General features: G+C 41.3%; 2 protein-coding genes across 13 annotated transcripts in view; one reads left to right on the top strand and one right to left on the bottom strand.

Annotated features, from left to right (window-relative positions):
* FYCO1 (FYVE and coiled-coil domain autophagy adaptor 1) overlaps nt 1–13,241 on the top strand; it is a 53,573-nt gene that overhangs the window by 28,773 nt on the left and 11,559 nt on the right. For all 10 annotated transcript variants that reach the window (XM_054814610.1, XM_054814609.1, XM_054814608.1 and 7 more), the window contains exons 13-14: nt 83–288; nt 1,348–1,492. In XM_054814610.1, the coding sequence (XP_054670585.1) occupies nt 83–288; nt 1,348–1,492 (351 nt within the window). The remainder of the gene's footprint in view (nt 1–82; nt 289–1,347; nt 1,493–13,241) is intronic.
* CXCR6 (C-X-C motif chemokine receptor 6) lies at nt 4,238–12,947 on the bottom strand. Of its 3 annotated transcripts, none has more exons than XM_054814614.1 (3): nt 10,235–12,947; nt 8,475–8,611; nt 4,238–7,441 (listed from the first exon to the last, which is right to left on the bottom strand). In XM_054814614.1, the coding sequence occupies exon 3, from the start codon at nt 7,416–7,418 to the stop codon at nt 6,384–6,386; it is 1,035 nt and encodes a 344-aa protein (XP_054670589.1). In that variant the 5' UTR covers nt 7,419–7,441; nt 8,475–8,611; nt 10,235–12,947; the 3' UTR covers nt 4,238–6,383. The 3 variants fall into 3 exon arrangements, with proteins under 3 accessions (XP_054670589.1, XP_054670591.1, XP_054670590.1); XM_054814616.1 differs by having other exon boundaries at nt 4,238–8,611; nt 10,235–10,356; nt 11,573–11,809; XM_054814615.1 differs by having other exon boundaries at nt 4,238–8,611.

Genomic DNA, 13,241 nt, shown 5'->3' with positions numbered 1-13,241 from the left:
AGACCATTATGACTCAGTCACGTAGATATATTACACCTGTATGTGGTAATACTCTAACACCTTTGGTTTCAAATAATTCTAGAATGTGTGGTCGCATTTTCTGCTACTACTGCTGCAACAACTACATGGTGACAAAGCCTGGTGGAAAAAAGGAGCGTTGCTGCAGAGCTTGCTTTAATAAGCCTAGGGTCATTGTTGACAATACAGATGACTCTGGATCCAGTGCCAACCAGGAAGGATCACCAGCGTCGTTGGAATCACCTGTGTCACCATCCGAGAGGGCTTTTGGTTAGTGTGTTGTTTGCATGCTGGGGAGAAATAAGTAGGGTTCTTAGACATTCTCCAAGAAACCACATGGTCACCTCCTGCTCCAAGGACCTGCAAGTTCATGGAGTGTGTTCAGGGTGGTATTGGTCCCATCTTTGAATTTGATTTGTTTTGACAGAAATTTGCATGTGTATTAAATGTCAGCCTGAGATTTTCAGTTGGTTCTAGTAGAATGATAGAATCATAGAATGGTTTGGGTTGGAAGGGACCTCAAAGATCATCTAGTTCCAACCCCCCTGCCATGGGCAGGGACGCCTTCCACGAGACCAGGTTGCCCAAAGCCTCATCCAACCTGGCCTTAAACACTTCCAGGGAGGGGGCATCCACAACCTTTCTGGGCAACCTGTGCCAGTGCCTCACCACCCTAACAGTAAAGAATTTCTTTCTAACATCCAATCTAAATTGACCCTCCTTCAGCTTAAACCCATTACCCCTCGTCCTGTCACTACACTCCCTGATAAACAGTCCCTCACCATCTTTCCTGTAGGCCCCTTCAGGTACTGGAAAGCTGCAATTAGATCTCCCTGGAGCCTTCTTTTCTCCAGGCTGAACAACCCCAACTCTCTCAGCCTGTCCTCACAGGAGAGGTGCTCCAGCCCTCTGATCAGCTTCGTGGCCTCCTCTGGACTCACTCCAACAGCTCCATGTCTCTCCTGTACTGGGGACCCCAGGGCTGGACGCAGTACTCCAAGTGGGATCTCACAAGAGCGGAGTAGAGGGGCAGGATCACCTCCCTCGAACTGCTGGTCACACCTCTTTTGATGCAGCCCAGGACATGGTTGGCTTTCTGGGCTGCAAGCGCACACTGCCGGCTCATGTTGAGCTTCTCATCAATCAGTACCCCCAAGTCCTTCTCCTCAGGGCTGCTTTCAATCCATTCTCTGTCCATAGTAGTTACCTAATGCTTCTGTAAAGGTAAAGGGATGGCCCTGTCTTCTCTCTTAAGAGTTTTGCCTGTTTGTTTTCCAAACAATCAGCTAATATTGCTAATGTTTCTTTTCATGTCTTTTTATGGCACAGCTGCAAGTGAAGCCTCTAAGCCACCAGATGATGCAGCATTTGATATAATCACTGATGAGGAGCTGTGCCAAGTACAGGAATCAGAGTCTCTGCACAATGAAAGTCAGATGGAGGGAGAGTCTCTGGGTCAAAGCGTGACAGATCTGTGAGTAAACACTGCTTCAGGGAGAGGGGACTCTTTTGGGTTTAGTTTGGAATGTTGTGGGGGGGTTTTTTGGTGGGGATAGCCAACCTCTGCATAAAGAGAAGCCACTTCTGTTCCCTGCCACATGTTCAGAAGACCAACACAAAATAATTTTGGCCTGTTTGCAGTCAGCATCAAATCTAGTAACTCCAAACAGCTCCATCCTCCCCCTCCACCTGCTGCATCACAGCACAGAGGAGTAGTTCCACTTCTTGTGCTGTCACCCGCCAAGCCATCACCATTAAAATCAGCTTACAGGCCACACTGTATCACTGGTCATTCACACTTAACTTGTAATAGGAGCTAAGCGATACTCTCTGTCAGACTCACTATTACTTAATACCAGGAGAACAAAGGGGTGGGGAACAGATAAGGAAAGATTTATTATTTTTATGACAGGCTTCATTGAACTGAATGTGAAATAACTGGTCTGTGTCTGTAGGACTCCTTACTGCTTTGTAGATAACAGCTTACAGAAAAAAAAAAAGAACAGAAATTGCGTAGCTAAATTCAGCACAAGTTTGTTCTTTTTTCTTAAGAAAATGAGAGTGAATGCAGGTTTCAGTTGATTTTTTATATCAGTTTCTACATAAATAAGCAATGAAGAGGATCTAAGGCTATCTATCCAAGCACTTGGTTTGCAAACTATGGTGTAGTATTATAGTTTAATGTATATCCATGTTTACACAAAATACTGTTTTACTATCATTCAAATATTTTCCAAAAATTCTGTTCTACAAAATAAATTGTCTTTCAAAAACTTTTGTATATTTGAAAAGAAAAAAAAAGGCAATTTCACCTAAATTCTGTAGTTGTTTTGCTTCTGAGCAGAAAAATAAGTGTGATAAATCCAAATGCTAAACTGAAAATAACAACAGAGTAACCAGCCTGCTGCTGGGAAAGCAAATCTAGACTTTTTTGCCTTCAGAAGACTCATTTCCGGCATAAAACACAGTGACTTGCAATTTTGGTAGAAGGCACATTGTACAGACTTGTTTATTTGGAAGAAAGCCTTTTCAAAATTCTACATTTTTGTTTCTTGGTACATAAGTTCTATGTATTCAGCCTATTTTGTACACTGTTGACGCTGACAGTATATTCATGTTTATCATGCATTGGGCAGACATGAACAAACTGAGCTTCACAGTGCTCGTTTGAAGTTAGATTGCCTTTGTTTTGCAAAGGGACAATTTGCAGTGGGGGATTTTTGTTGGTCTTGATTCATTAGTGTTACGAGGCAGGCGAGAGTCCTACTGTGGTCATACGTGGAGCTTGAGATATACTTTGCAGAGAACGCAGACCACACCTGCCCTTCCCTGTGACACTTGCAATGTTTGAAAGGTCTCACTAGCCTGAACACTGGAGGAGAACGGCCGCCTTAGACTGTGGATGACTTCAGCATCTTGTGTTGGTTGTGTGGTTTTGTGTTATGGGAGAGATGCAGAAAGCGATACATGAGTCAGATGATGGTGTCCGCCAGTGGTATGTGCTGAGGAGAAAAAGCAGAGCGCAGTGTTGATTATGACAGCACAGAAGTTTTCCTCACTTGTTTCTGTGGTGAGGAGTATATGTGTACCCAAAGTCTGAGCGTAGCTTAGCACACTAGCAGATAATGCAGCATTTGATACCGTGAGTGTTTGATGGTAAACATGCCAGAACCACTATACTGAATGTGAGCAAAGATTCCAGTAACCCTCTGTCCTGTCCTTTACAGCAGCCCTTAGCAGATGTACTGATGATTTCCCAGTGTGTTTTCTCCCATCTTCCTAGGATCTGCAGGTCAGGGACTTTTTAAGCTACTGTTTTCACTGCTGCAGATTTCTTGGCCATACTGGACTGGCGGACCATCTTGACTTCATATAGACCTTTGATCTTTTTTTTTTAAAGTATCCAGCTAAATGTGGCCTGATTCCTATGTGGAGACTTCAGGTAGTCTTGAAGTATAAACAATAACCTAATGGCATCCCAATAAGGTTCTCTTTGCATGAAATTGAATATATGGGATGGAATTTGCTTTGATACTGTGCCTGGGGAAGACAGGAAGGATCCAAGATTGTGCTTGCTAGGTGGATGTCTGAGGAATGCATACAAATAAGTATGTTTTCAGGCCAGATTTCTTTACTGAGATTCTGCTGGAAATAGTCCAAGCTATGCATTTTTTTTGCCAGAGATTTGAGCTAGTTGGTGCAGTTCTAAAATGGAGGGAGACGAGCAGCCAAGAAAGGGAAGAGAAGGGAGGCTGACTGGTCCAATTAGACAGAGAGATCTGCAATAGGCATGCTATGTAGACTGAGTTTCTTATGGCCTTACTCTGTCTGAGTGTCGGGATGAGGTTTCCACACTGGCCTTACCTTATTCTGGGTGTGAGTTCTTGCTAGACTGGAAATGGGAGCTGGTGCTTAAAGAAGTGAAATGTCTGAAAGGACATTTTCTTTTCTCTTTGTCCCTTTTGGTGTCTACTGTACTGTTATTCTATTTTTTTCACTCGTTCTCTTTACTTAACCCTACCCCTGTAGTTTTTTCCTTGAAGGGACATGAAATGATTACAACAGCATTACTTCATAACAGCAGATTTTGAGACACTGCCTTTATTGGTACAGTTCAGAACCAAATAAAACTCATCTTAGTCATGAGCTGCCCAGGTGTGTGGCAAGGTAAGATAGATGTGGTACCAGCAGAACTCTGACCTTGAAGTAGCTCTTTCGTTACAGTTAGGATTAAGCAGCAGTTGCTTCATGCTTTCAGGTCTGTTATGTGAGTTTGGAGCAATCTGATTGAAATCTTAATGTGAGAAGCTGCAATAAAGTGTGCAGTTGCGGTACATCTTGCAACTTCAAGGCTCATGGGTTCTCTTTTGAAGTGTTGTATTTTTAAACTTTTATTTCTAAAGCATTCCTATTTGTAGATTGTGTTCTAAAACAAAAGTCAGGATGTTGCATAGCACTGGGTCAAAGTCCCCAGGGTAAACCAGTGCACTGTATTTCCATTTTAAAATATTGTAGAAATTACATGCCTGCAATAAATGTTGCAGCAGCATAATCAAGATAATAGACAGCAGAAGTGTAAAAAAAAATTTAAAAAAATTTAAAAAATACCACTGCCCTGGTGCAGAAACTAAGAGTTTATTCACACCTTGGTACTGCTTTTGGTGGAAAGGACATCTCAGCCTATCTGCCCTGTAGTTGCTTTGTTTTGGATTCTTTTTTTTTGTAATGACTTATAACACTCTGTCCTGACCTAATTACAGCTCACATGGCCTGGCAGGGTGCCAGCATAGCCAAAAACGGGAACTGCATGTGGTCTGAAGCATTCGCTGCCCTCTGCAGAACCAGCCGGGAAGAGGAGTGGGGACAGGAGCACCTCTTACCACCCTCTGCTGGCAAAGCCTGCCTTCTGGCTGTGTGTTCGGATACCAGCTTTACCTGCCACACTGACGTGAAAGCACAGCACGTTCCTTCGTACTTTTGTTTTTAAGGATATTGCACCATCTCACTAGGGGAGAAACAAAAGAGATTGTGTGTTTAGGAAAGGATTGGTTAAGCAGCTGTTTTCAAGGGAAAAAAGGTTACATGGACAGAGTGATGCCGATAAGGATCAGGTACCACTGAGCTGCAGTGATCTGGTAGGAAGGACTGAGTGTTAATGGGGAGAAAAGGAACATCTAAAGTGAGCATGGTTATTGCAAGAATGGTTTGAAACAGGTTAAATCTGGTATTTCAAAGCTGTAATGCAAAGGACTTTCAGCCTTTGGGCCAGACCCAACCCTGCCTTCATCATAGGCAGCCCACAGCTGCATATAGCCCTCCCTCTGCTCCTCTCCAACATCTCTTCTTTCTTTTCCCTACTCCGGTCTCCACCCCTGTTCTGCAACTCTCTACAAGAGCTTTTGCATCCTTTCTGCCCCAGTCTGCGCTGCCCCCTGTGTACCTTTTACCCTTTCACTGGGAAGTGAAAAGGCCAGACGTGGAAAGGAGGGGCTGCAGGAACCAAGAAGGAGAACAACTAAGGAAGCCAGGGTTTCATGGCAAGGGAACCAGGGTGCCAAGGGGGTGCCAGGAAAAACAGACTGGAAAGATGCCACGGTGCAAAGAATGTGTGGGAATTAGGGTGCGAGAGTTTGCGTCTAAGGAAACGCTGCTCAGTGTTAGAGCGCATGTGCAGTGTGATATCCCTTGTGTCGACAGGGGGTCTAGTTATCTGGCAACGTGAGCTCTGTTATCAGAAGTAAGATACAAAAATGTGTATGGGAAATTCAGACCATGAACCTGATATTAGATGGAAGGCAGATGAAAATGCTGCTTTATTACAGAAATTTTAGATGAACGCTAAAGGAGTGTGTGTGGACACCTTCTCCCAAATGGAGAACTACAAAAAAAACCCAAAAAAACCCAACCACACATGATACCCAGCATGAAGATTGAAATGTGTATGTTTTTAATCCAGGAATTCTCATTAAATGAATGTGCCGAACTAAAATCTTTAATATCTTTGAAACAAAACTCATAAATGCTTCTGTTAAAAAACACCTTTCATGGAAAAACAGCAGGGCAGAGGTCTGTAGCCCCTCTGGAGACATGAAGTCCAAGTTAGCTTTATGTTGTGAAGAAGGGAGTTTTATCTCATTGCTTCTTATACCTTTTGAAGATCTTCTGCACAGTTAACTCTGTTACCAGCTTTATCTCAGGATCAGCTCTGACCAGGAAAAGCAGGAAACGCTGAAGTATCATGATTAAGATAGGTTGGCCTAAAGCCAATCACAGTGTCTTTACTCTCCTCTTTCGTGCAGGCTACCTATCTCAGTATTTAAAAAAAACCCAAAACTGTGAATAGTTGCCAGATTCTCTAGGCAGTTTTATAGCGGGTACATGCTTGTTGCATCTGCATTATTTGATGTAAAAGTTTTAGAGCCTTCCTCTTCAATGGTTTGCAGCTGTTTAGCTGTAACTTGGCGTTTGACGCATCTTGAGTTTTTAATAATTTTCTGTAAGTTCCTTCTGAATTTCACCCCCATGAAGAAATACAGAACAGGGTTAAGACAGCCACGGAAATAAGCAAGAGCTTCTGTTATGATGATTGCATATTCAAAGCTGCTGTTCAAGTTAAAGCTCCAGTCTATGATCTTTATCAGTCTCAAGAAAGTATAGGGTGACTGAGTAAGAATAAATATGGCAACTACAGAAAATATTTTTTTTAGAGATTTGTTCTTTTGAAAACTCCTGGCATGCAGTAAGGTTCTAATAATCAGTGAGTAGCAGATGATCATGGCTAGCATGGGAATAAAATAGCCCAGGGTCATTTGGATCACTTCAAGAATCAGTTCTGTACGATGGTTTGGGTATTCTTCCTGACATATTGCCTTATCAATATTAAACACCTCACTAAAAATAAACTGTGGTGCAGCAAAAGCTAGTGAGATCACCCAGATCAAGACACAGATTAACCTGCCCCATGTCATTCGCTTGTTTTGACACATATGTGCTTTGGTGGCAAAAGTAATAGCAATAAGCCGGTCAAAGGTGATAGACGTTAGAGTTAACATTGAAGTGTACAAGTTCAGAATATACAAGCCCCGTATAATACGACATGCCACGGTGCCAAAAGTCCACTCCTGAACAGCAGAGTACGCCCAGAATGGCAGCGTCCAAAGGAAGACCCAGTCAGCTATAGCCAAGTTCAGCAAAAATATATCTGTCAGCATCTTCAGTTTCTCATAGAAAACTAGTATGACAAAGACCAGTGTGTTTCCTGCTAGCCCAAGGATGAAAACGAGTGAGTACACACAGGGCAGAAAGACTCTTGTGAATGTGTGAAAATTCTCACTTCCGTTCTCGTTGGGATCAGTGATGGAAAAGTTATAGTAAAAGTCAGCAGCATCTGTAGTTGCCATGTTGCCCTCTTTTTAAAGGGACTCTGTAAGGAGACACATTGAGATTTTTTTTACTTACCAAATAATTAAATCCTAACGCATCCAGGAGACAGACAAAATCCTAAGTGCTAACAGATAGGAGCTGTATTAGAAAATCCATGACATGACAGACAAAAGCAAAAGCAACCCTGAAGATGGTTGTCTTGACAGTCAAGACCCAAACACAACAGCCAGTGAATTTAAACATATCACCTCTTACCAGATTTGTCCTGAGGGCAACTCAAAAGATAAACAAGACAATTGCAGAGGCTTCCAAAAATGGAATATGGATTAAGCTTTCAAAGACGTGAGTGGTTTAGTGTTTGGATCAAGGGATTCTGGAGAAACCTATGAGAGAAGCAGAATTTGTTTTGCCAAATTCAGCCTTTAGGCTCAGGTTGCGAGCTGTTAAGCGTCGGAGTTGTTTGGCTTGGATTGGACCTGTCTCGAAAAGTAGGGTTTGAGTCTCAGCGAGTGCTTTAGAGCTTGTGATTCAGCCTTAGCTTGCTGTTCAGATGTTAGTCACATCATCAGATGGTGGCACTTCTTCCTTTCCCCTCCTCAAGTGACTTACTGGAAACATGGAGGACATTCATTAATGTCTCTTCCCCATTTGATTTTAGTTGATCTGTTTCAAATATTTGTATTACTGTTAGAGAAGTGACCACTTCTGTCAGCCCCCCTCCATCACACCCCCTCTCCAGAGCTGATGCAGTATCACAGCATCCGCTCTCCAAGGCAGGGGGCTGTTTCCTGTCAGGGCTGTGCCAGCACGTACGAGTAACACCAACAACCCGATTTGCAAGCTGTTTACCTTGTAAATAAAGTCTTTTGTGAGACAGGTTAATGGGGTTTTCAAAGATTTAGCCTAAGGTTAAATGTCCTCCCTCTTGAGCTACAAAGAGCATGTTTCTATGGGACTAATTCTACTACGAGATATTACTCAGCATAAGATCAGCAGAATTCACCTCTGAATCATTTAGATTGGCAGAAGGCATCGCCTCTGTGAGTTATAACATGCAGCAGATTGAACGTTACCTGAAAAAGTAGTTTCGGTGGGGCCAAGAAGTAGTGCCAGTGCAGTCTGTTAGTTACCCCTTTGAAAAGTTACTGGCTCTTTATGAAACACTTTACTTTTCAATTCAGATGGAGGCGAAACGCGGGATGAAGATAACCTGCAAAAGTAAGTTAGACAACAACATCAAGGCAACGCATACTGAAACATACGAAAGAACTGTGTTTTATTTTATGTAGTCTTGGCAACAGCAGTCAGGGGTGTTTCTCACCTCTTTCTTGAAAAGGAAAGGTGTTTTCCTCTAAGCTGAAACAAAGTAATTACCAGGCACTCAGTTTTGTAGTTTGACAACATAACATTGCTAGTAGCCTTACTAACGTAGTACTGATCTTTCTGGTGTCCAAGCTTACTGGAAATTAGCCTTTAGGAGAGTCTTACTGACTCTTTTAAAGAAGAATTTTTAATACTTGCTTTTAATCCATAATAGGTTTTTTCCATAGTAAGATAACAGCATTCGCTCTCTGGACAGACCAAAATATTTAAAATTTTAACTAACTTTTTTCCTATTACATTAATGTTCTTCACAGGAATTTTTCAAATTCAGGCAGTAATACCTTAATATGTTTTTGGTGAAAGCAGATGGGAATTTTACTATGGATTTCATATGGAAGTCAGGCTAGGGTAATTTTTGAACTCCAGCTGTGAAGAATTTTCTTATATACAAATAGCAGGCACTGACTTCTGATGTACTTGTCTCCTGCGCATGCTAACATGAGCAGATCTGCATATCGATGGAGAACAGAATGCTGCAGAAGAGATCTTTCTAAGTTAAAAATGTTTTTTAACGTGTCATGCGCTTTACATTTCTGCTAGTTGGGCTTCTAAACTCAGGATTTATGGATCATATTTTAGGAAAGAGGTGAGATGACTGACACCATCAAACAGATCACAAAGGATTAATGGAAGTCCTTGAAGGTGACCTTTCAAGTTATGCTCTAGAAAATTATTTTCATGTTACTTTCTTGTGATGTTAAAGGCCTTAAGTTTTCTTTCTTTTCCTTCTTTCTCCTGTCTGAATATAGCCATTTAAGTTCCTTCTTGGTTTGACAGCAGGAGAAATGAGTCTCAGTTGCCTGACTGATTACCAACCCCTCTGGGGGAAAAAAAAAAAAAAAGAAAAAAGTCCTACATGCGGAAAAATAGGTCAACCTTGCAGAACTGTACACTCATTTTCGAGGCAAAGTCAGGTGTGGAAATTTCTAGCCCAAATATTTTTTTTTTCCTTTTTTATTATGCTGGAGAGCAATAAGGAGCTAGAAAGAGCTGCTAAAGCTCAAAACTTTATCTCAACTGTTGTGTTGCAGACAAGCTGAAGTTACAGCTCAGAATTGTTCAAGAAGGCTCTGTTAAAGGCTGATCTTGTATTATGAGGCTGAACAGTTTCTGGATCAGCTGACCACGTCTGCCAAATATTTTCAATCTTTGCTAATGAAGATGTGCTGCAAGTGTGTATAAAGTTGTATAGAAGTTAAAAACATAGGGGAGATCCTTACCTTTTGCAGACCAGCCTCTCCACTGAAACACATAAAACACAGACCAGCAAGCGATTTTCTTTTCCTGCCCCCCTCCCTGCCATTCCCAATGGATGGTAATTTTTAAGAGCAAGAAAGTCCAGCAATTTCCTTTAAAAAGGTTTTCATTTATTCCTGATGTATTGTTATTATGTTACCTGATATTTTTTGAGCCAGAAGCTCTTAAAGCAACTTGCTTGTTACTCACACACCTAAGTTAGAATCCACATTGTGTGCTGTCTCAAACTTCAGAGTTTTTATGCCTTGTCAGACAAGTCATTCACAGAGTTATTTCGGCTTTCCTCAAAGGAAAGAACAGTAGTAATCTTTCTACCTGAAGTGAGATAGTGGGAAAGGATTGTGTTAGGTAGATAGGAGGGGAGGAGCAAGACAATTTCCTGATCAGGAGAATAGCAAGCGGGATGAGTTTATTTGCAGGGAAATGTTGTTAAAGTCTGTATGGACTGAATCTAGGTTCTAAAAAGATTTAGAAGTTTAATAGAAGCTTAAATTGCATAGGAACAACATCATGGGTAGAAAAGTGAGTTAGAGCGAGCCATGCAGTGTCCAGTATGTTAATACAGGATTTGCATTGAGGTCTGGTTCTGTTAAAATTAACTCTCCAATTAATGAACTGGAAATGCAAGCAAGTAATGGAGAGTCAGAACAAGCTATTCTGGTGTGCTCCAGCATAGATAGTTCTCCTCCTGTCACCAGAAGAAGGCTGCTTATCATTTCTACCACTCTTGGAACTGGGTATCCCAGGGGCTGGTAGTCTCAGTATTACAGGGATTTCCCCCCTTTTGGTCTCCACGGTCTAATTTCTGTTGTGCTGATCAACTATCCTGCGTTAGTAGCTGCACCTGAAAAGCAGGGTGTAAAAAGCAGTAATAATGATCTTGCCAGTTGTTCATTTCTGTTGTCTCAGGGTTCCAAACAGAAAATCCAATATAGATGTCTTTTTTTAAATAAATCTAAATAAAAAGGAATTGTAGCATATAATAAAAACCAGCATACTTTGCCATGACAGTAAGTACAGGCTATAAACAGAAAAAGGTACATAATGCTCGTCAGCATCATGTGATGTGCCTTGCTTAGAAATGAACCGATTTCATTAAAAAAGGATTTTGAAACTGTAATCAGAAAAGGTGTGTTAGAAGAGATGAGAATTTTTCAAACACATACCAGTTGAGAAAACAGATTCTAGAGCATAAATGGAAAGGACATAATTAACATACACCCTCCGAGTTCCAGATATCATAAAAATTTTAAAGACCTTTTTCAAAAAGTAGCAAGCGTAAACCAAAGAGCTACTGCAATAACAAGGCATTGGAAAAGATTTAATAACAAAACTAGAATGCAAAATCAGTATCTTCAACAGTCTGAATAAACCCCCACCCTTTCTCTTAAATCTTGCATGTCAGGATGGAGGATATGTATGATACTAACAAAATCTTTCAAGTTTGACTATTTCTAAATGTTAAAGCTTTTGGTTTTTTGTTTTTAAACTGTCTACCTATTCACCCAAAGTCAAGAAAACAGTCACTTACTATACAATGTCACATCGTAGGGGAACACAGTCGTCTTATCTTTCAAAGGAAATGTGAAAGCAGCAGTTTGCTTTATTTATCAGTGCTGAAGCCTGTGCCGCTGCCTTACAGCTTTCATAGTTGTTGTTGACCCAAGCAACAGCCACGCAATGTGGTTACTCCTTTGTTTTATTCTTGAGTGATAAGTACTACAGATATGATAGTATAAACAAGCTGTGCTATCAAGATCTGATTCAAATTCACTTACATGTGGCCATTCATCTGAAATGTCCAGAATCAAATTGATTTTTTCAAAAAATATTTACAGAATTAAAACTTAATCTGTATTTACCACTATTTTTAACCACTCCTGCATATTTTGTGACAAGACTGGATTTTCCAGTTCCTTCTAGTTTTTCTATTTTTTTCTGGAGCAAAAATATTCTAGTGACAATTTACTTTCAGATTTTTTGCCCATCCAAGATGAGCTAGAGATGGCTAGAAAGGTATTGTGTTGGTGACCATCCCCGAGTGAGTTTTTTACCTTTAAGGCAATCTCAGCCCTAGTTAAAGCTCAATTTTCTTTCAGAGTCAATGAAAGAAGCTGGGAGGGTCTCCATACATTTACAAGAGAGCCGGAGGGGGCCTACCCAATGCAGGGGTAACTATATTCACTTGCAACAAAGGCAGGGGTGGGAATTGAGTTACAACCTATGGATACAAGATCTGGGAGAGAAATAGTTGTAAGGAGGCTCTTGATGCAGGGAAGTGGAGGTGCCTGAGCAACACTGCTCAATGAAGTGATACTCTGCTGTTGTTTCTCTCTACTGTAATTAGGGGCATCTTTTGTGCACTCCTTGTAACTAAACTACATGCCTGGCCCTCACCACCACTCAGCGTGAGCTGTAGCTTTCATTTAACCTTCCCTGTTGTATTCCTTCATAGGAGTAGCCCAGTAGCTGCACATCCCATAAAGCAATGTGCTGCACACAGTGTACATAACATTTCAGGTGGTTTCCTAGATGTGTTTCCTAGATGTGTTTATCATGTGTACTCATTTCCCTAGTGAGCCTCGCTGCTCTTGATAGCCTTTGGACACTCATCTTCAGGAACAGTGATTAGTATAGAAAAGTAGTAGCCTTACTTATGGACAGATTCTGTAAGAGAGCAAGGCAGTCTTCAGAGAAACTAGCCCATGCAGTTAGATCTTTGCAGCAGCCTGTAGTACAGTAGCTTCTGGAACTCTGTTCTGTAGAGCAGTGTGCTTGTACCTCTGAGTACTTGAATTTGGTACCTGCAAATATGTATTAAAAAAACCCAACATCAAATTTGACTTAACCCTACAACATCATTTACTGAAAGAAGACTACTTGCATAAGAAACGCAAGGCCCCGTAACACGCTTTAAAATTGAGTTCTCCCTTGTGCTTCATTGCATGTGGTAGCAATTCCTCTGTCTCCAAGAAACAAAGCTGCAGCAAGGTGCTAAATATTTGCAAACTGTTTCTGTCAAACATCCTTTGTTTCGTAAACTGTTTCCATAAATATTTTTTGATGGTTGGTCTGCTCCAAGAAACCCTGACAGGCGTAGCAATGGTGAGACCTGCTGCTCTGTGTGTCTGCATACATGTAGCTCTGTAAGAGTGGATGGCCCTCCTCAGTTTGCCTGCAGAAGACCCACTACAGCATGA

The sequence above is a fragment of the Grus americana genome, chromosome 2 (assembly GCF_028858705.1).
Source record: "Grus americana isolate bGruAme1 chromosome 2, bGruAme1.mat, whole genome shotgun sequence".
NCBI lineage: Eukaryota > Metazoa > Chordata > Aves > Gruiformes > Gruidae > Grus > Grus americana.
The sequence above is the reverse complement of the archived record's forward strand: the minus strand, read 5'-3'. Positions and strand labels throughout refer to the sequence as shown.